Genomic DNA, 27,854 nt, shown 5'->3' with positions numbered 1-27,854 from the left:
TCTGGAGAGATTCTACTCCCTGGGGTTTCATGAAACTCTTCTCCACTTTTTATAATCTTTATCTGTCCTGCTGATTCTTCTCTGTCTCCTTTGAAGGATTGTCTTGTATCTCTTGCCCTTTATCTGAGTAGTCCCAGGGTACTATTCTGGGCCCTTTTCTCTCTTGATAGTCTCCTCTCCTGTAAATTCAGTTATCATCTCTATGTAGATGATTCCCAAATCTACATAATCAGCCCTCACTTCTGACCCTAGTCCTGCATATCCAACTGCCTGCTGGACAGCTATACCTAGGTAGCCTACAGGCATCTCAGATTCAACATATTTAAAATCAGACACCATCTTTTCCCATTAAACTTCCCCCCTCTCCCTGCCTTCCCTGTTTTTTGTTGAATGTATCACCATTCTCCCAGGCACCTGGGTTTGAAACCTAGGAGTCATCCTTAATTCTTACTTGTCCCTTACCCCCACATATACCAGTAGTCCATCAGTTGAGCACTTACCACTTCTACAACTGTCCTTTTCTCTCTTCTCCTATGGCTACCTCTCAGCTGAACTACTGAAATAACCTCCTAATTAGGCTCCTGAATCCAACTCCTCTTATTTCCATCCTGTGCAAAGGTGTCCAGTTGATTTACTAAAAGTACCAATCTGACCCTGCCATTCCGTTGTTCACAGATGTTCTTTTGATGGCTGCCTGTTGATTCTAGGATAAAGTACTCCTCTGGTATTGAAAGTCCTTTATAATCTGGTTCCAGGCTGATTACGCATTACTCCCTGTCCACACCTTCTTTTCCAACATTGACCCGCTTGCTTTTTCCCGTGGACATTTCGCCATCTCTAGCTTCTTTGTATTTATGTACATTGGCCCTCTATGCTCTCCCCCTTACTTCTGCCTTTTGGAACCCCTCATTCTCTTCTCCCACCCACCTGCTTTCACCCATAGTAGAAGATAAACTCCTTTATGATGAACAGTTTTATTTTGTCTTTGTAGCCCCAACACTTGGTGTCTTGGATGTATGTAGTAGGAACTGAATAAATGTTTGTTGTTGTGTTGTTACAGGTTATAGTTGTTGTGCTATTATAGCACTTGGTAACTTTTATTCTTTGGCATTCCTAAAAGAACAAGTTCTACTTTGTCTTTAACATAACTGAGGCCTCCAAAGAAGTCAGGGAAGTTGATGAGAAAAGAGTAATTTCATTTATAAAAAAGAAGTGCCTTCTGGCTTGCCAAAATTCGATACTGGCATGTGTGAGATTACTCTTGTGTTTTAGCTTCATTGATGATTTTTTTTTTAATATCACCAGCATTTCCTAATATACCCTCCCCTACTAAGAGGAAGGATTTGTTTTGTCATCTGTTCCTTAGATGCACCATTGCTCACTGCCTTTAATCTGAATTCAGTTTACATGTCTTCCAATATGGCTATGTATTAATCTTTTTCTTATGGCATAGTAATTATATTTATTATGTTTGTTTTTTATATATCCCAGATGTGGGTAAACTGACTACTTACCATATTACCATATTTGGGACCAAATAAAGGTAACTGTCAGTGGGAATATATATAGTATACACTGATAATTAGATTTCCTTGAAAAGAAGATATATGTTGTGTGTATACTAAAAAATAAGAAACTACTACCTATGCTCGGCTTTTATACCAGTCAGATTTAAAGTATTGTCAGTTTGAGGACCAACATTAGATTGACCTTTTTATAATTATTAACTATATATAAATGACATGTTGTGCTTACGTGAGAGGTATATGAAGAGGCAGCATTGTGTGGTGGCTAGTGAGCTGGCCTCAAATCCAGGAAGACCTCGGTTCAGATTCTGTCTCTGCAGCATACTGACTCTGTGACCCCATGCAAGGCAGTTAGCCCTCCAGTGCTCTAAGCAACTATCTAAGACAAAGCAGGGACCCTGCGGCCTCAAGGCCACAGGTGGCCCTTTAGTTCCTCAAGTGCAGCCCTTTGACTGAACCTAAATTTCACATAACAGATCCTCTTAATAAAAGGATTTGTTCTCTAAAACTTGGACTCAGTCAGAAGGCCACCCCAAGTACCTTGAAGGCCACATGTGACCTGGAGGCTGCAGGTTCCCCACCCCCTGGTTCTAAGATGATATAAGTTTTGGAAAAGATGCCAATATGCCTTTTTAGAAAGGGTATCCTTATTTAGGAATTCCTTACATAAACGAAATCACAGTCTAGTCCCTCACTCTATACTAACTGTATAGGTGTTTCTTAAATGCTCCCCAGTGTAGCTCAAACCACATTAAAATGTAATTGGGAAATATTTGCTAAGATAAATGAAAATACAATAAAACAAATAATATTACATTTTAAAACTAAACCAAATATGCAGCTCTCAGGGATTCTTATGTATGAATTAGTGGAGCCTTTTTCTATTTCAGTTTGACACCACTGCTCTGTAGTCATTCAGAATATCCTCTTGGAACTGTTGATTCCTAGTAGTTTCAGATAAAGACAACTATTTCCATTTGTAGGACATAAGTATTAGATTGTTTTAGTATGCTGTATTTTAAATATTATTTTCAGTTTTCCTACCAAAGGAAAGGTTTATGGAATTTCTTGGGTAGCTCATAAAAGGGACATTGGCATGTAATCTCTTCCCTTTTTTTAGACAAAAGGTTTCTTTTCTCAAACTTAGATACTGAAGGACATAAGTAAAGTACCTGTCTCTTTAAATATACACACAAAATTTTAATTTCGTTGAAAATTATTTGAGCAGAACTTCTTTTGCTTACCAGAATTCAATTCATGGAGCAGCTCAGTGGTGCAGCAGATAGAGCACCAGCCCTGAAGTTAGGAGGACCTGAGTTCAAATCTGGCCTCAGACACTTGACACTTACTAGCTGTGTGATCCTGGGCAAGTCACTTAACTCCATTGCCTAGCAAAAAACAAACAAACAAAAAAAAGAATTCAATTCAGTGTTTATTAAGTACTTCCTTTGTACAGGGCACTGTGCCAGGCACTCTAATACAAAGGCAAAACCTGCCCTTAACTGGCCTTCATTTGGAAGAAGAAATAAAGTGTCTATGTTCTAAGTAGGTACAAATTAATTTGAAGCAGAAAAAAAGCACTGACCACTGAGGGGATTGGAGGAGGGCATCAGAGAAAAAAATTGTAATTGTACTTGAGCCAAGCATAATGTCTCTGAGAGGCTGGGATGCAGGACAGCTTTACACCAAGATATGGAGGTAGGAGATGGAATGTATAGTTCAAAGAATAATTAGTAGGTCCGGTCTTACTGGAACTCTTGTACGAAGAGGAATATTATGAAATGAGGCTGGAGCCAGAATGGAGGGCTTTGAATGTCAGAGTTTGTGTTTTATATTAGAGGCAAACAGGAGCTACTGCAAAACTTTTCTCAGGGTAGTGACCTGGTCAAATCTGTACCTTGGGAAGATTAATAGCTATGCGGAAAGAGGATTGATGAGTGGAGAAACAAAGCAGAATAAAATACTTTCTTAACTGAATACTTTACAAGATAACCCTTGGGTATTTGATGTATTTCTGGTTAAGCTTCTTTCCTTGTCTTCAGAGTGTACATGTGTGTACATGTGTACTTTTAGAACCATAGCACCCAAAACAAGAAATGTTTCTTCAGTTTGTGTGATTATATGGTCAAATGAGCCAAATCTGTTTACCATAATCTATTTGAACTGACTATAGTTTCTGTCTTACTGATCAGAAAAACAGACTTGATTTTATGTGCATTAGTAAACTTGTATAAAATGGTTTATACTTACAGTAACTATTTGAAATGCCATTCAGATTCAGGCAGGTCTTATAAAATTATAGAATTTACATCAAAGTTCCCTGAAGTATGTGATCTTACCTATGTTCTAAGTTTTATGGTTGTACATTGTTAAAAATGTCAGATTTTAGTAATAAGGGAAGTAACATAATTTTCAAGTCATTAAAATTCTTCTAGAGGCACAAGGGAGGGGGAGGTCCGAGTTTGGAGAGAGTCAGATACGGCAAGATGGAAAATAACAGTAAAGATGAAGATGCAGGGTCCCAGGGATTGTAGCACCCATTGTAAATGAAAAACATTTCTTTATTAAGCTCATACTATTTGCTAAACACTAGGGATACAAATAAAAAAGCCAGTCAGAACTAAAAACTTAACTTTAATGTCCATCGCACTAAAGAATTAGGAAAATCACATATTTGGCGTAGGTTTGTGAGCTTACTAGTTTTAATAGCATATGTCTTAATTTGAACCTTTGGTAAAAGACTGCATTTTGCATTTCACAAGTAAGTTTAATTTTCATAAGGCTTGTACTTCATTCTGGGCACTCTTTAAAATTGAATATCTAGTAGGCACCTCAAGTTCAGCATATCTAAAACAACTTGTGGGCTTCTACCCCCCCCAAAAAAAACCATCCTCCTTCTGAATTTCTCTTTTTTCTGAGGGCACTACTATACTGTCATTCTCTCAAGTTTGCAATTTCAGACCTGCCCGAATCTGAAGGTGGCATTTCAAATAGTTACTGCTAATATAAAATGGGCACATAGAAGTTTACTAATGCAGAGAAAATTAAGTCTGTTTTTCTGATCAGTAAGATAGAAACTAGTCAGTTTAAATAGATTGATTATGGTAAACAGATTTGGCTCATTTGACCATGGAGCTCAAATCTATACTTTGATTGTTAATAGCCTTTATCAAAGCAAAAAGTCAGTCAGCAAATATTAAGCATCTGTTGTATGCCTGACACTTGTGTTAGGTACTTGAGATGCAAATAAAAAAATGAAACTGTCCCCAGCCTTCGGGGAGCTTATGTTCTATCAGCAGAAATAATTTGTACATATATAAATATATTCAGAATGTATTCAAAATAAATACAAGAGAATTTCGGTCATCTGGCTCTGTGTGTGTGTGTGTGTGTGTGTGTGTGTGTGTGTGTGTGTGTGTGTGTGTGTGAAGATGCTTTGTGTAACAGTGATGCTTGAGCTGAATGTTGAAGGAAATAAGAGATTCTAAGAGGGGGATATAAGGAAGGAGTCTATGCCAGGTATGAAGGATGATCAGTGTAAAAGTACAGAGACAGATGGAGTATCATATGAAGCAATAAGGCTGAGTTGGCTAGACTATAGAGTGCAAGAAGAATAATTATGAAGCTAGAAAAGTAAGTGGAGGGGGGTGTCAGGTTATAAAAGGCTTTAAATGTTTATATTTGGTCCTAGAGGCAAGAGAAAGTCACTACAGCATATCAAGTAGGGGAATGATGAGGTCAAATATGTGCTTGAGGAAAATCACTTTGGCAACCATGTGGAAGATGAATTGGAGTAGAAAAGACTTGAGGGAGAGAGATAAATTAGGAGGCTATTGCAATAATCTGGACAAGGAATGATAAGGATCTCCCTGTCCAGATGGAGGTACTAAGAATGAATAAAATATAAGAGATACTGTGGAGGTAGAATCCATCAAAATTAGCCACTAATTAGTTATGTGGGGTAAATAAGAGTGAGGAGTTAATAATAACAGCAGAGTTGCAAACTTGAGGGAATGGAAGTATAGTAGTGCCCTCAAAAAAAAGAGAAATTCAGAAGAAGGATGGTTTGGGGTGGGGGGAAGCCCACAAGTTCTGTTTTAGATATGTTGAACTTGCGGTGCCTATTAGATATCCAGTTTTAAATGTCCAATAGGCAGTTGATGAAGAGGGCCTGAAGCTCAAGAGAGAAACTGGGGCTAGTTATATGGTTTTAGGAATCATCTATATAAAGAAGATGATGTCACCAAATAAGGAAACATAGAGAAAAGAGTGCCTAGAACTTGCAGGCACAATATGGATGATGGTACAGAAAAGGTGGCCAAGGAAGGATCAGACAGTAGGAGGCCCAAGAGAATGTAGCCCAGAACAGAGAATTTTGACGTGGAGAGGATGGTCATCAGTGTCAGGTGATACAGAGAGATCAAGAAGAATGAGGATTGGGACAGTGCCATCCTATTTGGCGATTAGGAGATCATTAGTAACTTTAGAGAGAGCAATTTCAGTTGTTTTTGAGGCCAGAAGCTATACTGTCAAGGATTGGGAAGAAAGGAGAGAGGAAGTAGAAGTGATGACTGTTGAGAGCTTTTTTAAAAAAGGAATTAGGCTGTGAAAGGAAAGAGAGAGGACTCTAACTTGAGAGGTTATTGTGAAGGATTTTTAAGGTTTGTAGGTAGCCAGAGAGGAACCTATAGATGGGAGAGACAGGATGAGAAAGTAGATATGACTGGGGGGAAGATGGAGATGTGGTGATTAAGGGCTTATGTTAGAAGGATTAGCCTTGGCAAGGATAAAACTAGAGTAAAGGAAAAGACATAGAGGATTGACATCAAGGACTTTACAGTTGAATACAAAGGAAGGAGTTCATAGTGGATTTCTTCTCAGAAAAGATGAAGCGAGATGTACCTTCCAAGAGTGAAAAGTTGTTTTTCTGATCGCAGATATGTCTAGGATCACCTTTGGCACAAATCTGAAACAGTGTCAGTGAATGCTGCATGCTGTCTGACAACTGCAGTCTGGCAGAAATGGGGTGTGTACATTTGGTGCAGATTATGAAACAACTTAACTGATTTTGGGCTTCAAATGAGGAAGAGTAACTAACTTTTGATCAAAACATAAAGGCATTTAAATTTCATGAAGAGAAATTTTTATAATGTGTAACAAAGAATGAACTAGGAATATTGTTATAGAAATAAGGAATATTTTGTTATCTCCTTTGGAAGTCTCTAACTAATATAATCCTCTCTCGAGGCTATCTTGTCTGTAGTTCTGCCCTGAAATAGGGCCATTGGACTAGATAACCAGGTAATCAGAGGAAGGAGAGGACACTCATAATTGTGGACAGCAGGGAGGGCTTTACAGAAAAAGTAGCCCTTCACCTGAGCTCTGAAGGAAGCTCAGGATTCTACCCTTTATATTCCATTTTCATTTTCCTTATGAATGTATCTGAACAGAAGCATTTATTAGGGAAGAATAGATGCAGTGTGGATTTTATTTTTCCAGTAAAGTGTTGTTTAAGATTTTCCTGACTGAAATGTTTTTCCTTATTTGCATCCTTTCATTCTCCTCCTTGACCCCCAGTTCTTTCATTAACCTGAAAAATCTGGAATGTGGGCTAACTCTACAGCATTGTATACAACTACTAACTATAATACCCAGGAGCTCAGCTCCCCAAGAGCACCATTTCTGGAATTTAGTAAGTTAAGTGAGGCTGTAACTTAACTATAGGTGGAATTTGGGTTTTCATGTTACTTCTTTCTTCATTTAAAGGTTGAAGAGATGGTGAAGAACCATATGACTTACTCATTGCAGGATGTAGGAGGAGATGCCAATTGGCAATTGGTGGTAGAAGAAGGAGAGATGAAGGTAACGCCTATTACATAATTTATAAATCAGTGTAAGAATTTATAACTTGTTTATAATTTTACTAAAATAGAGGACAAGAACACACATTAGGATGTAATGTTTAGACATTACCTAGGAAGTGCAAAATACTTTTTCCTAGCCCTGGTGTCACAAACCCAAGGGGAACTGCAGGTTTTTTAGAGTCTTTGATTTTGGTAATGTTATTTTAATATCCTACTCAAATAGACTGTCCATCTCCATAAGCCAAAGTCATGAGGATTTGGAAAAAATATAAATTTGGGTTTTAAAGAAACCAGATAGCAGACAGCAGTGTCCTCTGATTGAATCTCATAATTTATACATACAACATTATTTTTCTTATTGTTATTTTTTCAAGTGATTCTGTTGTGTATTGCCCCATCATTCTGTGCATAGTTATTTCCTTTCCTCTTGTTGCTACACATCTCTCTCTGCAACTAAATTGTAACTGAGAAAACTATCAAGTTTGACAATTAGAAAGCCATTGTGGATCTTAGAGCAGTTTAGAGAGACTGATAGAGTTATAGGCAAATTTTCCTTGCAAAGGTCAGTTCTTCTACTTGATCCTATTATACTTGTGTACTTGATTCTGTTTTCTCCTGTCTCTTACAGTGGCTTGTCCCTTCAGTCATTTCTTCTCTGTCTCTAATCTGCAGTCTCTCTGCTGAATTCTTTTGTGCTCCCTGCAAACATGACAAGGTGTACCCTTGTCCTTAAACCTTTGTTGGATATGAAAACTACTGTCCTGTATCTCACAGCCAAAGTCCTAGAAAAAGCTATGTGTATTCATTGGGTCCTCTTACTCTCCTACCATCATTTCTCAACCCATTCAACCCAATCTGCTTGATGACCTTAGCACTCAATTGAAATTGCTTTCTTTGAGGCTACCAGTGATCTCCTAATCCACATTCCTTTCCCTAACCTTCAGTGCCTGCTGGCTCTATCCTGGTCTGTTTCCTTCTGTCTCTTTCTACCTTCTCTGTTAGTGATCTCATCATTTCCTGTTTGTTCATTTATCTTTATGCAGATGACTCCTAGATTTCTATATCCCAAGACTAGTCTGTCTCCTCAGTTCTAGTCCTTCGTCACCAGTGACCTGTTAGAAGTAGATCAGAAACTGAGGGCTGGATGGAACATTGGAGACTTCTACAAATGAGAAGCCAGAAAGGTTTAAATGCCTCTCCTACAGCTAGTGTAGTCAGTAGTAGTCAGGATTTGAGCCCCATTTCTGTGACTCCAAATTCAGTTCCATTTCCACTGTAATACCTGCTTCTACCACTTTTACTTGAGTATTCTATATCATTCAGTCAACAAACATTCAAACTCAGCAAGCCAAAGGTAGAATTCACAGTCTTCCAGTCCCCCAAATCATACCTCTTCCTAACAGATTTATTTCTGCCTCGACACTCCCATTCTTCTAATCACCCAACTTTGCAACTTCACTTGCCTCTCTTTCTTAACTCTTGCCTCTCCTTCATGTTCCATACTGAATTCATTGTCAAATCCTATCAATTATACTCTGTAACACTTCACCAGTCTGTTCCCTTCCCTGTACGCACAAAGCCACCATCTGAGTTCACGCCATGCTGCCTCTGGCCTGACCTATTGCAACACCTGCTAACTACTGCTGGTGTCCATTCTTATCTCCCATCTGTCCTGCATACGGTCTGCAAAAGACTTTTCCTAAAACATAGATCTGTACTTGTCATTCCCCTTGCTTCAGTGATTTCATCTTGTGTCTGCCATACTTATTTTCCTTCAAGGCTGAGCTGATGTGCCAGGTAACCTTTCCTGATTCTCCTTTTGTGTTAGTGCTCTTTCCCTCTTATATTATCATGTATATACTTAATTGATCATATATTGTATCCTACAGTGGGGAAGGGGAAGGAAAAAAACATTTATTAAGCACCTGCTATGTGGTAGGCACTGTGTTAAGTGCTTTACAGTTATCTCATTTGATCCTCACAACAACCCTGGGAGGTTGGTACTATTTTCACCCCTATTTTGCAAAGGAGAAAACTGAGGCAAATAGAGGTAAACTGACTTACCCAGGATCACACAGCTAGAGTATTTGAGACTGGATTTCAACTCAGATATTTCTGACTCGATTCTATGCATTGTGCCACCAAGCTGCCTCAGATATAAGATTGTAGAGGGCAAGAAACATTTCCATTTTATCTTTATATCCTTAGTCATTGTCATATAACAGATACTTGATAGATATTTATTGGAGTAGGTTAGAGTTGAATAAAGTGAACAAATAGAGTCAGTAAGTATGGGCTACTTAACTAAAATGGTGAAAGGAAGAAAAATATTCAGAAGGGTAGGTGGAAAGGTATGGTATTCTTTTTTTTTTACAAAATAGAAAAGATCGTCTTTATAATAAAATGTAGTTAACAGTCAGTAAAGACAGAAAGTGAAGCTGACTCTGTATAATCCCTTGTATATACCAGGCACTCCACTCAATTACATGTTAACTGAATGAAGAACACATGTAGAGAGATTAGCCTTGAATAGGTTAAATGTTTTCCTCTGAGACAGAAGAGAAATCTAAGAAGAGGAGGAAAGATAGAGGTATTTTGAAGTAGGCATTAAGTAGCATTTAAAGCATTATATAAATTCACATTTATATAATGCTTTAAAGCCTACAAAATATTTTCCGTAAAACCACTTTGTCACATAGGTAGTATGTGTATTATAACTCTGATTTTATAAATGAGATAATTGAGAAAGTAAGTGGCCAGCCCAAAATTACTTATCTGTAAGTGTTAGTAATAATTATAAAGATTTTAAGTTAGAAATTCAATTAGGGAATTTGTGCCAATTTTTCCCCCCAGTGAAATAGGAAGTAAAGTAATTTGCTGAGAGTAAAGTAGGGGATATAGGTATTTGAGGCTTGAGTCAAGGTTTGGAACAACTGCTGTGGCAGATGCATCAGAGAATTAACAAGAGATGAATAAAAGGATTGCTGAGCAGCAGTGAAGAGTAGTTTTATTGTTTAATTCAAGGAAGACAAAGAATACAGTGTCACCATTGTGAAATATTTGAGATTCAGATAGAAAGACATGACAAATGATTTGGCCTTCTTGAACCCAGAATATAGAATTTGTTTCCATTCAGGCTGGATGATTTAATCTTATTTGCAGTAGGATTAGTCAGATCTTTTTTGGACCTCTCTCTTCATCTTGAGGTTAGAAAAGGTAAACTTCATTCCTCAAAAGAGTAGGTATTTTCTTTTGTCATAAGCCCACCACAAGATAACCAAATCATAGTTGCAATTTGGCATCTTGCTTTCTAAAATTCTAATACAAATAGTTGCAGTGTATTGCTTTTCTTAGAAAAAGGAGAGACAAAAAAAAACAGTAGGCTGTTTTGGTATTTAGAGTAATAATGCTTATATGCTTACCATCATGGTCAGTTCCCCTTCTCTAACATATGATGGATCTCCTCTCCCTCTGTAATCTAGACCAGGAATGATAAATAGGGAACTAGCCTCACGATCAGGAAGACCAAGTCCCTCCAGTTAACACATATTAGCTCTGTCACTAAGGGAAAGTAATTTAACTTCTCCATGCAAACTATAAATTACGTGATAGATGCAGATCTGCATTGAAACAAGGTGCTTCCTTCCTATAATTTCCCTACACCAAAGTTGTCGAACATATTCTGGATGAAGTGCAGAACAGGATTAAAATGTAATTGGGAAATATTGAACAAAATAAATAAAAATATGATAGAATATAGATAATATTAATATGTGGTTTTATAAGTGAGTATGCAGCTATCAGGGATCCTTAAGTATACTTTATTGGCCCCGTTTTCTATTTGAATTTGACATCACTGTCCTATAACAGTGAAATCACAGAGGGCATTTTTTCTTTTTCATTTAAAGCAGACTTAAGATCTGAGCACATCCAAGTAAGGAAAAACTCTAAAATAGATTACCAATAAAATACATCTTTGGGGATCTAAGTAAATTAACATAAATTGAGGCCAAATGATAACAAAGTTAAGCAAAATATTTTTGTTTTGTTTTTTCCATGCTGATTTAAAATTTTCTTTTGGCAGTTTAATTTTTCTTCACTTTATTCTGGAAATGTTTGAAACTTATTTTTGTAGAATGCTAATTACATAGAATTATGCTTTATTTATCCTTTATTCTTCCAGAGCATGTAAAAGGTGTTACCAGCATTTGTTAAGTTTCTACTGTATGCATAGCTTAGATACAAAAGTATAAAACTTAGAAAAGAAAAACTCTGCCCTTAAGGAGCTTATAGTCTGTTAAAAAGGTTGGGGTGTGTATGGGGGGGGTGGTAAGTGTAACTTTAATTATCGCCCAGTAAGAGAGAAGTTATATATGCAAATAACTATAATTATAACTTAATAAGAGGGATGCTGTGTATACAAATTACTATAACACAAAATAACAAGCCATATAGAAAGGACAGGCAAAATTCTATGTAAAGACTTAGTACAGGAAGCATTATTGAATGGAGAAATTATGAAAGGTTTCTTGGAAGAGGTAGCATTTAACCTGGGTATTTTGAAAAGTTGACAGAATTTAAGCCAGTGAGGTGGTAGCGGAGAAGGGTCTGTAGGGATAGGGAGGAAGAACATGAGCCCAATGAATAAAAAGAGATAGGAAAGCATAAGATTGGCACAGAGGATGGCAAGAAGTTTTTTTTTACTTGAGGGGTAGAATATATGGAAGGGAATTGCGTAAGGAGATTGTAGAAAGACTGGATGATGCCAGATTATGAAAAACTTTGAATTCCAGGCTAAGACATTGGAACTCTTTGGTGGGCAGACTACTGAAGAGTTTTAAACAGAGGAGTGGCATGATCATTAGGATAATTCACCTGGTGGTGGTATGAAGGATGACTTTGATGGTCAAGGAAGGTCTAGAGATGGGAAAACTTAGACTGGGTAGAGTCAGAATAGAGAAGGAGGAGATAAATGCAAGGGGTTTTTCAGGGTGGACAGATTATTTAGGTAAGAGAAGTGATGAAAAAAGTACATTAGAAGTTTGAACTTGGGGGATTGGTGAATAGTAGGAGCCAGTCGTATACGCTGCCTACTGAATTAGTAAAGTTTGGAGAAAAAGATAATAAGCTTCAACTAGTATGTGTTATTTGAGTTGCCATTAGATAGTTGTACATTCCATTCTAGAACTCAGAAGCAATACCAAAGCTAGAGAAAAATCACAAGATCAAAATGGTGAGGACTATTCCCTTTACTGAGTCACAGAGGACAAGAAGCTAGTGAAGGAAAGAGGCATTGCTAGAGAAGTAGAAAAACTGAGAAATTACAGTTTTGGGGACCCTAAGGGTGGACATATCTGGAAGAAGTTGGTGATCAACATGAGAGTCTATTAACAGCCCTCTCAGCCTCCAGTCTGTCCTTGCAGTTGCCAAAATCATCTTCCTTGAGGCATATTCTGTCAGTTGCAATCATTGTGTCAGTTTGTTTGCTTAGCTGCTCTTTTTCACAAGAGGGTTCTGTTGGGAAAGAGGGTTGGTATGAGAAAGTGACAGTGATAAGGCAAACATTTTTAAAGGGGAAAAAAATCTAAGACACAGGCTGCTCACATAGTATTCTCTTGTCCAAAGAACTTCACTGGCCCCTGTTGCCACTTGGATAAAATACCAACTCCTCAGCCTGACACCTAAGAATCACCAAAATCAGACTCTACCTTCAAAGCATTAGTTCACCTCTCTCCACTTCATACACTCTTTGTAGCAGTCACAATGGCATACCTTCTTCCATTTCCACTTCCATACACACTGCCCGCTGTGCCTGGTGTTTGCTCCTTCCTTGCCCCTTCCTTCAAGGCTCAGCCCAAGCACCAGCTCTATGAAGCCTTCCTTTAGGAAATCACATCAATTTCATTTTATATTTCTCAGTCAATCAACAAGCTTTGTAAGCAAACTTTCACTTACTTCCTATAGAATGTAAGCACTTTGAGGGTAGGGACTGTAATTTATCTTTGTGTTCCTGGCAGCTAGCATAGTAGGTGCTTAGTAAATGTTTATTGAATCGTACTAATATGCAACATTCATTTATGACTAACCAACTTGCTTTGGAATTAATGAACCATCTTAACTTTCCCAGTTTTTGATTCAGCAGATATCTTCTCAGTTGTGGTAACTTCACAGAGCAAATCTTAGAATTTTAAGTTAGGGCTGCATAAATTAAATGTCCAAAGATCACTTACTAATAGTTCTCATGATGAAAGTTAATATAAAATGTGATTTTAAAACTTCTCATTAAATCATTGAACGATAGATTAGAATTTGATCTGATTCCTATCTTTACCCCAAATTTATTTTAGGAGAATTTAATTTTGAAAATAGATTTGAAAATAGCTCTTAAAAGGAGACTGTATTTGAAGGCATGTTGTTGTCTTTGGGACTTGACTTTTTTTCTCAGTAATTTTTATGTATATTCCCTTTAGGTTTATAGAAGAGAGGTAGAGGAAAATGGAATCGTTCTGGATCCTCTGAAAGCTACTCATGCAGTTAAAGGAGTCACAGGACATGAGGTCTGCAGTTACTTCTGGAATGTTGATGTTCGCAATGACTGGGAAAGTAAGATATCACTATTAATCTGCTTTGTCTCACTTTTAAAAAGTTCTTTCTTAATGTTGAATTTTTCTCTGAAATAAACTTGGAAAGACAAAGTAATTAATGTCCAGAAAATTCTATAGATGATCGGCTAAATCCTATCATGTAAATTGACATTTGATCTTCAGTGACATGAGCTAGTCAAGACAGCTGGCAGAATCCTCATTTTTCCAGATAAGAAAATAGGCTTAGAGAATTGATTTGAATAAGATCACATAGCTAGTAAATGGTAGAGCTGAAAGTAGAACCCAGGTTTCTTGATCTTTCAGCCCTTCATTTCCACTAGAACATGCTGTGTACCTAATACCATACCTTAGTGAATCTTGATGTCTTTGTAAGCTTTATTATGCATATTTGCTTAAATTCATAAATAAAAATGTTGTGGCAAGAATTTAGTACAGGCTATATATTTCTATCAAAATTATTTATTTGGCTTCTTCAGAAGCTTACCTATCTTAACCTTATATGTTTGTTTTTGTTCAATTCCATCAGAAAGTCACCTCTTTCTAGATGACTTCCAAAAACTTTTTGTACATTTTTTTCTCACTGTATCAGTGAAGTAAATAGACCTTGTGAAAGCCAGTTGATGATATGGCTAAATGAAACTTAGTCACTGGGTTCCTAAAATGGGAGGAATACAACCTGTGGAAGCTTAGAAAAAAGATTATCAGTGCAGTGTCAGGAAACTGAGTTACAGTGCAGTGGCCAATGTTCCTTTTCCACCATCTACTCATGTCCTTTTGAACCCCTGTGAGGCTCTCCATCTGTTCCACAGCTCTAGATTCTAGTCCTTTTTCAGCAGGTGATCTGGCTTTGCCAAGAAGATTGAAGCAGTCTGTTGTGAGTTTTCAGTCCTTTTTTCTCTTCTTCCACACTTTAGAGCTTGTCTTTATCCATCCTCTTTTGCTCTGTACCATTGTTAGATGTTGAGGTGGCCTCCAGGTTTGCCAAGATTTAACTCCCTCTATGCCTGTGATCCCATCCCTCCACGTTTCCAGCTCCTCCAGGATCATGCTCCATCAGTCATTCCCTCCACTCATCTTCAGTGTCTCCCTCTTAAGGGGCTCTTTACCTTCTGAATACCAGCATCTGTGTCTCCTGTGTCCTTTAAAAAAAAACACACACACAACCTTATTACTAGCCTTGACCCTATTACCCCTTGTCTCAGGATTGTAGATTCAGAGCAGGGCAGTACTTTAGTGATCATCTGCTCCAATCTCATTTTACAGATGAAGAAATGTTAAGTGATTTGAATCCAACTTCTTTGACTCAGAATATAGTATTCTTTCCATGATGCCATACATTTTGTGTGTCTTGTGACATTCAGTGATGAACTTCTAAAGAGATTAATACTTACTGCTTCTACTTCCTCCCTATCCACTTACTCCTCAGAGCCCTGCTCTCTGCCTTCCTCCATTACCACTTCACTATCACTGTATTCTCCAAAGTCAAATAGCAAGCATTTGTTAAGCACCTATTATGTCCCAGATGTAAAGGATACAGGGTGACTTCCTAATTACCAAATATCATCGTCGTCTTCTTCTTCCTCCTCCCCGTCCTTTCTTTTGGCTATCTCTTTCTTCTTGAAGCATCTTCTTTCTTTGGCTTTTGTGATACTTTTTCTTCTTGCTCTCCTGAACAGTCAAGAGTAGTCAGAAGACTAGTCCTCATTCTGTTTTATTGGTTCATCTCATCTTAATGTCCTGGTAAAAGTAGATACCCCCTCAATACTCTGTCCTTGGTCCTCTTATTTTCTACACTTTCTCACCTACACCCATGGTTTTAGTTATCATCTCTTTCTAAATGACTTCCAAATTTTATATATTCTGACCTCACATTTTGTATTTCTGGCTACCTGTAGGGCATCTCTACTTGAATGTCCTGCCAGCCCATGAAACTCACTATGACCAAAACCAAACTTTCTCTGTCCCTAAAATAAACCCTACTTTACTGTTCCTATTGTTAGCACTAATCACTCAGGCTCAAAAAATGTTTTTTTTTCCATTTTCTTTCACCTTGCATATCCATTAAGCTACTAAGTCCTCTCACTTGTGCCTCTATAATTTCATATATGTGGCCTCCTTTCCATTCAAACTGCCACTAGTCTTATTTAAACTCTCATTCCTTGTTTCATAAATTCCTGAAATAGTCCCAGATGGTCTCTCTTTAATGTCTCCCTTCTGTTTTTCATCCTTCACAATGTTGTACAAATAATATATGTTCTTAAACCCTTAACCATGTCACTCCTCAAAAACTTTTAGTGGCTTCTGGTTTCTTGTAGAATAACTGAGCATTAAAGGCCCTACAAATCCTGGCTTCACCCTACCTTTCTAGTTTGTTTATCTCTTTTCCCTTTCTCACATTCTACATTTCAGCTACACTAGGCTATTAGCTATTCCCTGACTTTGTTCTTTCCTCTCTTGCTTTCATTCACATGGGGCCTCATGCTTGGAACACACTCCTACATTCTGGTCTGTGGAAATCATTCTCTTTCATAAACACTAAGCTTAGAAGCCACCTCTTTACATGAACTCTTTTCTTATCCTTCCTTATAGAAAACCCTTCATTTCCCCTTTATCATACTTTTTTGTGTATCTTAGCCTCTTGTAAGATTGTAAGCCAGTTAAGGACAGGGACACTGTTTTTGTTGTTCTCGGTAGGGTTTTGTCCATTTTTTTGTACCTAGCATAGACCCTTGCACACTTTTTAAAAATCAGACCTGTGGTTTCATCAGTAAAGAAACCACCTTATGATGCAGGAAAGTTCCTTCTCTGGATGCAGATGGGTGGCTGTTCCTCCATGTAATCTTAAATAATTTCCTGGGGCATGGAGAGGTTAAATGACATGCTCAGAATCCCAGAGCCAGCATGAGTCAGCCAAGACCTGAACTCAGGTCCCTATTTTCTCAGGGAATACATATACAGTAGGTGCTGAATAAATAAGAAGTAGGTAGAGATTTTGGCATACTAGAAAATAAGACTGCCTAATGCTATAATTTATTGCCTGAGTATAGAAGCTATTAATACTTTCTATTTGTATTTGGTATATTTAGTAATATGTACATGTTGGGTGTTACTCGATCAATAAATTAATCCCTTAATTTTGGATTCAGTAGGCTGCCCATGGAACCTACTTTTAATATGATAGTATGAAATATTGCATTTCTTTTCCACTGAAGGAAGAACTCATTGTATTGGTTTTGTATAATCTTATGAAGGGTCTCCTGTTCACATACTAAGATAATTCAAAGTGACACCCTTAGTTTTTGTGGTGCTTCATTTAGTTGTCTTATTTTGTACAAAATTAGATACGAAGCCATTAGTTGCAAGTCTTTAGATTCCGCTACAAAACAGATCTTGAAGACAGGTGGGTTCTTAAAGTGTAAAGTGTCTTGGGAAAGGAATGTTCATTTCTGAGTCACTCTTTAGTCCAACAGATTGCCTCTAGCTTTTAGAATACTGTTAAGGCCTGAGGAGGAAATAAATTCATTTGAGTGCTGTCAGGTACCCACACACTCAAATACACTCAGTCATATGTGAAATAGTTATTCTATCCTAAGAGCCAAAAAAAATTGTTATTTATTGATCTAATTTCCTTCATTTCAGCAACTATAGAAAATTTCCATGTCGTGGAAAAGTTGTCTGAAAATGCAGTCATCGTTTACCAGACTCACAAGGTATTGCCTTTTTTTTCATCTGTACACTTTTAACATTCAGATTCTTGCTTTAGAAAATTCATGTAATCAGATAGTCAAAAAGCATTTATTTATTAAGTGTCTGCCACACACCTTTAGACTCTGGAGATAACAAAGATAAAAATAAAGGTCCCTCTCTCCTAGGATCTTATATTCTAACAAGGAAGACAACATGTGCATAAATGTAGTTATGTTTAAAACAGATACAACGTAAATTGAGGAAAGATTCAGGAAGAGGGAAGGCAGTAGCACCTGGGGAGACCAGGAAAGGCCTCTGAGAGAATATGGTACTTGATTTGTATCTTCAAGAAAATGAGGCATTCCTGGAAGAGGAAATGAATGGCCTTCAAGCACATAGGACAACCAGTACAGAGAAAGACACAGGGACTGGAAGTGACTGCTTCTGTGAAAGGAACAGAAAAGAAGCCAGTTTGTCTGGATGGTAGAGTGCACTGAGAGGAGTAATATGTTTTAAGATTGGAAAGGCAGCATGCACTCAGTTACTGAAGCACTTTAAATGCCAAAGGAGTTTATGTTTGGTCCGAGGCATAGTAGAGAACCACTCCATTTGATTGAATAGGAGAGTCATATGCTAAGACTTTCACTTTAGGAAAATCACTTTGGCAACGAGAAAGAGGATAGATAACTGGGGAGAGATTTGAAGCTGGAGGACCAAATAGTCTAAGTGAAGAGATGATGGCAGGCTGAACTAGGATACTGATGGCTACATGAGTTGAGAGAAGGACATATGTGTAGTAGATAGTGTGGAAATTTAAAAAACAATATTTGATTAAATAAATTTTGTGAGAAAAAAATGAGGGGTCAAGGATAACACTAAAATTACAAATCTAGGTGACTAGAAGAATGATGATAATTTCAGAAACCCAGAGAAGGAGTAGATTTGGAGGGAAAGATGAAGAGTTCTGTTTTTAGAGATGTTGAGCCTTGAGATGTCTTCAGGATATGCAATTCAAAATGTCCTGTAAGTGGTTGATTATATAGGATCAGAGATAAGAGGAGAAGCTAGGACTAGATAAACAGATCTGGGAGTCATCTACATAGAGATGATAATTAAACCCATTAGAGCTAATGAGGTCACCGTGAAAGTGTAGATAGAGAAGAGGGCCTAGAACAGAACCTTGGGGTACACACACAGGAGGTATAATAATAGATGATGATCCAATGAAGAAGACTGAGAAGGAGCAGTAAGTCAGACGTGTAGGAAGAAAATTTTTAAAAAGCAGAGCCATGAATCCCAGAAAAGAGAAAACCAAGAGGAGAGAGGGTGGTGAACAGAGTCATGCTGCAGGAGGGGACAGAATGGATGCAAACTGAGGAAAGAGCATTGGGCTTGACAGTTAACTTTGGAGGGAGCAGTCTTCTTTAACAGATGAGGTCAGAACTGAGATGACAGAGGGTTTGAGGAGTGAGTGTTAGAGGAGAGGAAAAGTAGAGACAACAAGCATAGACACCTTTTTTCAGGGAGTTTGGCTAAGAAAAAAAGAGAAAGCAATAGTGGGAATGACAAGATCTAATGAAAATTTTTTAAGGATGGGGAAGACTTGGACATGATTATAAGCAGCAAGGAAAGACCCAAATAGAAAGAAATGGAAATTAGAGGGGTAGGAATTATACAGTGGGGGCAGGAGGCTGGAAGGGTATGGGTCAAAGGATATGCAAGGATTGGCTTACGGGGAAGGGAAAGCTGGGGCAGCTAGGTGGCGCAGTGGATAGAGCACCAGCTCTGGGGTCAGGAGGACCTGAGTTCAAATCCGGCCTCAGACACATAATACTTACTAGCTGTGTGACCCTGGGCAAGTGATTTAATGCCAGTTGCCTCACCAAAAAAAAAAAAAAGGGAAACCTTCCTCAGAAACTGGAATAAAGGAGAAGCTAGTGGGGATTGATACAAAGGGTATAGGAGATGAAGAGAAGGTGAGAAGTGGTAGCTCAAAAGAATTGCTGTCTTATTTTCTCAGTAATGCATGAAATGAAGTCCTAAACTCAAAGTTTAACAGGGAGACTGATGTAGGAGATTTCAAGAGAGAAGAAATGTTCCATACATTTGCTGTGCAGGTGGGATAAAGCATCAATTAAAGAAGAGTGAAAAGATTGCCTTTGTGCATTGTGGGTTCAGTTGAAATTAGATAACATACATTTGTGATGGGGGCAGTAGGTAACAGCCACCAGAATCTGGATTGGGTCATAAACCTGCATAGAACAAGCCTCAAAGGGAGGGAGTTTACAGTAAAGGAGAGCTCTAGCAGGGGCAGTGGAGAGCAAGGAGTATTCTCACTCCCCCTCCAGAACTACTTTGTTAGGAGGTATCACAGAAAGTAGTAGCAATAAGGATACAAACAAAAGAAACAGTGTCATACAGGGGAAAGCCAGGTCTTCCATGAATACCTAAAGATTGAAAAATCATGAGAACGGGGTCTAAAATGAAAGGGAAGTTTAATAACAGAACTCAAATTCTAAAAGGCACAGTAAAAGAGAATATACTAACTTCTTAGTCATATACTGTAATGCTCCCTAATAGTACGAAAGGAAATTAAATATCCCAGTGTGTCTGAATTTTTGTTAACAGTTCACAAATTTTATTTGAGAGTTTAAGGCAAGAAAATTTACCAGAAGGACTTGAGTTATAAATAATGGACTATAAACAATAAACATGCATTTCTTTGTTCTCTTTGATAGATGCTTAGGTAAAAAAAAATTTGAAAAAGCTAAAAATTTTAAAGTATTGACATATACATAACATGTGAATGTAAAAGGAAAAGTATAGAGGTGCATAGAGAGATGTTATAATGAACATTTGTAAGGTGCTTTGTATTTTATTTACCAAGTCCATTCCTCTACCACTTCATGAAGTTGTTAATTCCAAGTGTTAAACCTTTTATACAGCAATAGAGAAGTCAGTATATGGCAGAATAATATATTAAAGGTATTTTTTTAGAGTTCACTGTTTTACTATTCTTTTAAATAACCTTTGTTGTGAAGAGGTACTCTCTCATCTTAAAACCTATTGTCCCTGGTTTTAATTCCTGTCCATAAGTAAACTTGAGGCTTTGGACTAATAATAACTGACCTTTATATAGCACTTTAAGATTCATAAATTTCTTAGTGTATGTTATCTCACTTGAACCTCATCACTGTAATGTAGGTGCTACTGATATTATCCCTATTTTACAGAGGAAAAAAGGAAGGTTTAGAAAGGCTGAATAACTTGCCCATGGTCAAATGGCTAGTAAATGTTAAATATGAGATTCAAATCCAGATGTTCCTGACTTCAGGTCCAGCATTTTATCTACTAACTCTGCTGCATCTCTTCTTTTGAAGTGTATGTTACCTACCTACAAGTAGAATGGGCCTCCTCAGTATCTTCATCATGGATCTGTCATCTCATTAATTCAGGGAGCTTCTTCCTCTGAGGCAGATCCTAACTTGCTGCTGCTTGGCCTGCCTGTGTAATTCTGGTCCACATTCTTTCCGAAAGTTGGCCGTTGTGCATGAAGCCTTCCTCCGTTCCTTCCAGTGTCACAAGAATAGCCGTGGCACTGTCCCCCCAGTCATCACCACCTCTTGCTGTGTGACCAGCCCATCTTCTCTTCCTTTGGTGAATTCCTTGATGTCCTTTACTCCTGTTCTTCTTCAGCTATTCAGTTTATAGCTTTGTAAAACCATGAATTCATTCACATGCTTAGCCCTTTTTAGGGGGAAGTCTTAGCTTTCATTTCATAAGCTTCCCTGTTTTACTTGTGCATACTGTATCAGCAGTTCGTTTTTTTGGTAACAGTTTTGGTGACATGTGATTATCAGAGACATCTAGATTTTTAGAAAATATTCTAGATTTTCAGTAAGTTTTGACTTTTTCTACAGAGGGTGTGGCCTGCTTCTCAGCGTGATGTGTTATACCTCTCCGCCATTCGGAAGATACCAGCATTGACTGAAAATGACCCTGAAACTTGGATTGTGTGTAATTTTTCTGTGGATCATGACAGTGCACCTGTGAGTACTTAGGCTTATTTATCACCAAAAATTAACATAATTCTGAATAAAAAATTAAAATAAAGGGAAAGATTGCATAATTACCAGGTAGTGTCTTAATTCTTTTTGCTTTGCTCTTGCTTCAGCTAAACAACTGTACAAGTAAAATTGTTTCGTTCATTTGTAGCTGAATATGGTATAGCCTTTCTCTCCCAACTGGAGTATATTTATTTCCTTACCTATTGGAAATATTTGATAGTGATAGCACCATATCCTGAGGGTTATGCAGAAGGCTTTTAAGCTAACAGTGTAGCTCATTTGTTGACCTAGGTTTGCATTTATGGCTTTAAAGCTCTCAGAAAAGCTTCTTACCATGTCTTTTGGAAGTAGTTAATAATGAGCTGCATGGTAATCACAATTGCATCAGTGGTTCTTAAGCCACTCCTCTTTCTTCCAGGATGACTGTTCCAGAATTTACTTCTGCTTTGCATGCATTATTTGAGATAGTGTTTTTCTGCATGTGCTCCCCATGTTTACAAAACTGCTTTCTTAGATTGATTTAAATGTTTTAAGAGAAAATCAGAAGAAAAATGGACTTTTACTTATCTGACATGTTAGGATAGTTAAATGGTGGTTTTTATTAAACATTTTTTATTTACTAAACTATTCATTTGGGATTTTTGCAGGTAAACAATCGATGTGTCCGTGCCAAAATAAATATTGCTTTGATATGTCAAACTTTGGTAAGCCCACCAGAGGGAAACCAGGAAATAAGCAGAGACAATATTCTATGCAAGATCACATATGTAGCTAATGGTATGTGAATTTTTAGTATTGCTGATCTTTATAGCTTGAGTAATGCATTTGTAGTAACTAGAGGATGAAAGGGACAGATGTGTTAAAGGTGTAAATAAATGACCCCTTCACTATATAATACATTTAGCATTACTGTCGGGCCTTTTGTTTTGCAGTATGTTTTTCAGTCTGTCAGCCTTCCACACATTAGTATTCTCATTTCGGTTGTTCATAGCTTGATGGACAGTTTGTTTAATTCTTCACAAGTTTCCTAACACAATGTAAGCATTATTAAACATTATTAAACCCCATTTGTACTCTCTGTGTCTCAGTTCCACCCCAACTTCCCATAACCCTCTCTTCCTATCAGATAATGTTAATTTTTAAAAGTTATGCTTTTGATGAGTTTACTTTATCCCTGTTTTTCATTCTTCCTGCCTCAAGAAAAAGATTTTTTTAGCCTAGTTTAACCCTTTCATCTGTATTCTTCATTCCATTTCTTCCTTATCCTTCCTCATTAGCACTTTGAATCTCTTCCACTCCACTAGCCCCTTCTCTGCCTACAAATATCGTCAGCTTTGCTATTTCTTAAACACTTTCATTTGACCCACTTTTCCCATGCAGCATGTTATTGCTCTCCTTGTTTTTGCTGACAAGTAGTCTTTATTTGTTGCTTCAACTTGCTCTCTCCTTAACGTCTAGCAATCTCCTTTATGCCTCAAATCTAACCCCTTTATCTGCTCAAGCAGTCCCATTTCATCTTGTCTCCTTCAACAGATTGCCTCTCTCTCACTTATTTTCACTTGTACCTTGTCTATTGGTTCCTTTCCTATTGTCTACAAACATGTCTTGCCCATCTTCACAAAACCGTCACTTGATCCTTCCATCTCCACTAGCTATCATCTTATATCTCTTTTTTTTTGCCTATTGTGGCATTCCCTCAAAACTCACCTGCCCCCATGGATGCCCACCTTCAAATTGCTTGCCCCCCGATCCCGGCCTGTGCATTCCCTTGAGTTATATTCCTATGTTTCTAGCAGCCAGTTGACTTTTTCCACTGGATATTTTTCATCACCACAAACCTGATATTTCTAAAACAAAACTTATCTCTTGACTTCTGTGTTTCTGTTAGTAGTGCCACCTTTCTTCCAATAACCAGAGAGTCATCTTTTGAATCCTCTTTATTTTTACCCTCCCCCCTCAAGCATTAGTCACCAAGTCCTGTCACTTTTTCCTTCTAAATATCTCATCAGTCCCTTCCTTGCCCATTTCTGTTATTGCTTCTTCAGATCCTGACTATTTTGTGCTACAGTCTTTCCCCATCCAATTCTTCCAGTGCAACACAGCCAAGTTTTCATGTTTTCATCTTATCAATCTTCTGCAGTCTCCATTGCCTGTAGAAAAAAGTATAAACGTCATTGCCTGTCTTTCAGAGTGTGCCAGAATCTGGCTCCAACCAGCTCTTTAAGAGCCAACTCTAAAATGGGAAGGATGCTGGATTTAGAGTCACAAAAACTAAGGTTCACATTCTAGCTCTGCTACTTACTACCTGAGACATGGGAAATTGATTTTGTTTTCCCCTCTGAGCCTCAGTTTTCTCAGTGGTAAAAAAAATGTCTCCTTTGTTAAAAACCAGGGAATAAAAAATATAGGAATTGGATTTGATACATTCTAGGATACTTTTTATCCCCAAATCAATATTCTTTTGCTTTTAGTGGAGCAATAGAGAGAGCACTGGACCTAGAGTGAGGAAAACGAATACAAATCCTGCCTCAGAAACATACTGCCTGTGTGACCCTGGGCAAGTCACTTAACCTCTGTCTCCTTCAGTTTCCTGATCTGTAAAATGAGGGCAATAATAGGATCTATTCCAGGGCTGTTGTGAGAATAAAATGAAATACTAAAGTGCTTTGCAAACTTTAAATCACTATACAAATGCTTGTTGTTGTTATTATCTTCATCATCATCACAACAGTGCCACGCACTTAAATATTTGACAGCATGAAGCATATTTTGAAAGCAGGTATTCAACTTAATTACACATATGTAAAGTTATCCGTTAAAGCTCTAACAATAATAGTTTTCCTAACTATGCCCAAAAGGCTATAAAAATACCCTTTGACCCAGCAATCTCAAAGAGATCATACAAATGGGAAAAGGACCTCCATGTACAAAAATATTTATAGCAGCTCTTTCTGTGATGGCAAAGAATTGGAAATTGAGGGGATGCCCACCAATTGGGGAATGGCTGAACAAGTTGTGGTATGTGAATGTGATGCAGTACTATTGTACTATAAGAAATGATGAGTAGGCAGACTTCAGAAAAACTTGGAAAGACTCATATGGGCTGATGCTGATTGAAGTGAGCAGAACCAGAAGAATGTTGTACACAGTATCAGCCACATTATGCAATGACTAACTTTGATAGCCTTAGCTCTTCTCAGCAATGCAAGAATCTAACATATCTCCTAGGGACTCGTGGTGGAAAGTGCTATCCACATCCAGAGAGAGAATTGTAAAGTCTGGATGTAGATTGAAACATACTATTTGCTCTTGTTTTTTCTTCTGTTTTTTTGTTTGTTTGCTTTGTTTCCTCTTTCTGGTGGTTCCTCCTATTGGTTCTAATTCTTCTTTACAGCATCACTAATATGAAAATATGTTTAATGTGAATGTATATGTATAGCCTATATCAGATTGCATGCCGTCGTGGGAGGGAGTGAGAAGGAAGGGGGAGAAAACTGGGAACTCAGAAGCTGAATGGCGAATGTTGAAAACTGAAAAATAATTAATTAATAAATTAAACAGTTTTTTTAAAGGGGGAAAAATAACAGGTTTTCTATTGATATTCATGTACCACCCAAATATTATATGCATACAACTTCTAAAAATATAATTGCCAACATTTTATCATAACCACATGATTAGAAGTTTAAAGCCAGCTTTTTGCCCATATGAGAAGTGAGAAGAATGTCAGTACAGGTGCTAAATTTGGATAAGGGGAAATTAAAATAACTATTCTGTGCTAATATGATTTTGTCTAGTTGTTTGGCAGCTGCTTTTCTCAATCTGGTTTTAAGACCCAAACTAGAGGGCAGTAAACTACTTTTAGTCATTGTTATTAGTTCATTTTTAAGAGGCAAACATTTCTGATACTATACAGTTGGTATGATTATTCTAAATTAGTAAATATCATTTAATAGTAACTAAAATTATAATCCAGGAACCAATCACATGTAGACTACTTTCTCCTCTGGTATCTGGTCACATTATGAATAGGTGAGTTGCTTTGTAAGTAAGATTAGGCGGGGAAAAAATCTGCCTTGTTTTTACTGTCTCCAAAGAGCTTGCCTTGGTGATACTCTTGTTCTCTCTAAATATTTATTGTAAGTCCATATTTTACACAATACATTTGTTCATAGTTCTTAGAGCCAGGAAGGGGGGAAGGCAAGTAAGTACTTTCAGTGAGCTAGACCTAAGTCAGCTTTGTTGCTTTACACAGTAAGTAAATTCATAGAATCATAGAATTTTACAAAACTGAGCAGGACCCCAGATCATCTCATTCAACTCCCTCATTTTACAGAAGAGCATAGTGAAGTCCAGAGAAGGTCAGTGAATTGGCCAGGAACATTCAGCAAGTAGCAGAGCTAGGACTAAAATCCATCTCCCTTGATTCCTTGTCCAGTCCCCTTGCCACCAGAAACCATAATTCCTAGGAAGTTATGGGTATAAGTGATACTTTTGTAGATTAAGTTATATTTTTAGATACACTAGAGCTTGTTTTGTACAGTTGGGGTTACAGCCTAAATGACTTCCAGATAAGTGTTATTTCATATTTATAAAGTATAGAGCCCATTATTTGGTACTTAAAATGTTAATGTTTGACAATTAAATCGTGTAATTTTGAGCTCTTAGTAAAAGAATTAATGAGCCTAGACTTAGGACGTCTTCACTAGATTGAAAGAAAAATGTCAACATAAAAATTTTGAAAGCTTGGATATATAAGTGTTGATGCCAGCCTCGTGCGTTGGAGAATGGTCTCAAGTATGGACTTTAATGTTTTTTTTTCCTTTCTTTGTCTGATTTAGTGAACCCTGGAGGATGGGCACCAGCCTCAGTGTTAAGGGCAGTGGCAAAACGAGAGTATCCCAAGTTTCTAAAGCGCTTCACATCCTATGTCCAAGAAAAAACTGCAGGGAAGCCAATTTTGTTCTAGTGTTAAAAGGTATTCATATTTCTGAGCGTGGTTAGTGGTTTCTCTTTATAAGTGTAAAAATATAAATTCAGCCATTAACGCCAAAAGTATTTTAAAACAAAGTCATTTGCTTTTGAGATATGTAAGGCTAGAAATCTTACCATTCCTGGCCTTTATAAGTGTTAGAGAATTCATGGGTTGAGTTGATCATTTGAGCTAAAATTACAGGGATAACAGTGATTAGGGTTTGAGTCTTCTTGTTTTTTTGTATCCTGGATTTTTTTTTTAATAAAATGAAGCTTATTGCCAGACACTGAAATAAGTGTTAAGGTATTTTTGACATCTCAGATTATCTGAATTGTCTAAGATACCAGTGGACTAGAAATGTCAAACTGGTTCATGACAACATTTGTCATTTTCAGATACAGCCAGCCTTCAATAAGATTTTGTTCCCTCCAAGCATCAATTTTGAAACATTTTGAAAAGTGCTGTGCTTTGGTATGATTTTTGCTCAGCCTTGGCGATGTATTTCTTGTTGGTAATATTTCTCCTTGTTTATCTATTGAATAATCCAAAAATCCATCTCTATTTCTGGCCCATAGACCTTCCACTTTGTCTCTTCTGCTTCGTCCAATTCAGTTTCTTGAGTATTTTCCTCCCATCTGTAAGATGATTAAATTTCCTCTAAGGTCCCTTCCAGCTTTGCAGTTATTGGGTCCAAGCAGTTTCAGTAGCACAGCAGAGTTATTAATGAATCAGTAGTTCGGAACACTGCATTCAAGTGGTCTTCTGTAGATTTTTTATTAATATGTCGGTCATTAATATGTTGCTTATGTTCCAACTTCTTTTGCAGTGACTAAAGCAAGGCTGTGTGAACATTCCATGTTGGAGGAATTAACCAAAATGAATGCTCTAAGCTGGAACGTAGGATCTACAGCCCTTTCTGTGGCCCACGACCTTGGCTTTGTGCACTGAAGTGAAGAAACCCTGCAACACAGTGACGCTGAACACCTGACACTAGCTCTCCTTGCTTGGTGTATAACTATAAATACATGTAATAATACATGTATATGGCTATATTTTTATTTGCTTGCTTTGGGGGAGGGAGGACTTTGAATCACAAACTGAGGATTAATGCTTTAATTTGGGGAAATTTT

The 27,854-nt window shown here is 37.5% G+C and overlaps 1 protein-coding gene across 2 annotated transcripts in view; it reads left to right on the top strand.

Annotated features, from left to right (window-relative positions):
* The window catches only part of CERT1 (ceramide transporter 1), a 163,649-nt gene extending 136,009 nt beyond the window's left edge, over nucleotides 1-27,640 (top strand). For both annotated transcript variants that reach the window (XM_020998436.2, XM_020998435.2), the window contains 7 exons: nucleotides 7,293-7,388; nucleotides 13,861-13,993; nucleotides 17,635-17,705; nucleotides 21,603-21,731; nucleotides 22,397-22,526; nucleotides 26,591-26,727; nucleotides 27,551-27,640. In XM_020998436.2, the coding sequence (XP_020854095.1) occupies nucleotides 7,293-7,388; nucleotides 13,861-13,993; nucleotides 17,635-17,705; nucleotides 21,603-21,731; nucleotides 22,397-22,526; nucleotides 26,591-26,718 (687 nt within the window). In that variant the 3' untranslated portion in view covers nucleotides 26,719-26,727; nucleotides 27,551-27,640. The remainder of the gene's footprint in view (nucleotides 1-7,292; nucleotides 7,389-13,860; nucleotides 13,994-17,634; nucleotides 17,706-21,602; nucleotides 21,732-22,396; nucleotides 22,527-26,590; nucleotides 26,728-27,550) is intronic.
* Nucleotides 27,641-27,854: the final 214 nt, after the last annotated feature.

Source organism: Phascolarctos cinereus, unplaced genomic scaffold, assembly GCF_003287225.1.
Source record: "Phascolarctos cinereus isolate Bilbo 61053 unplaced genomic scaffold, phaCin_HiC Scaffold_4;HRSCAF=312, whole genome shotgun sequence".
In the NCBI taxonomy this organism is placed as follows: Eukaryota; Metazoa; Chordata; class Mammalia; order Diprotodontia; family Phascolarctidae; genus Phascolarctos; species Phascolarctos cinereus.
The sequence above is the reverse complement of the archived record's forward strand: the minus strand, read 5'-3'. Positions and strand labels throughout refer to the sequence as shown.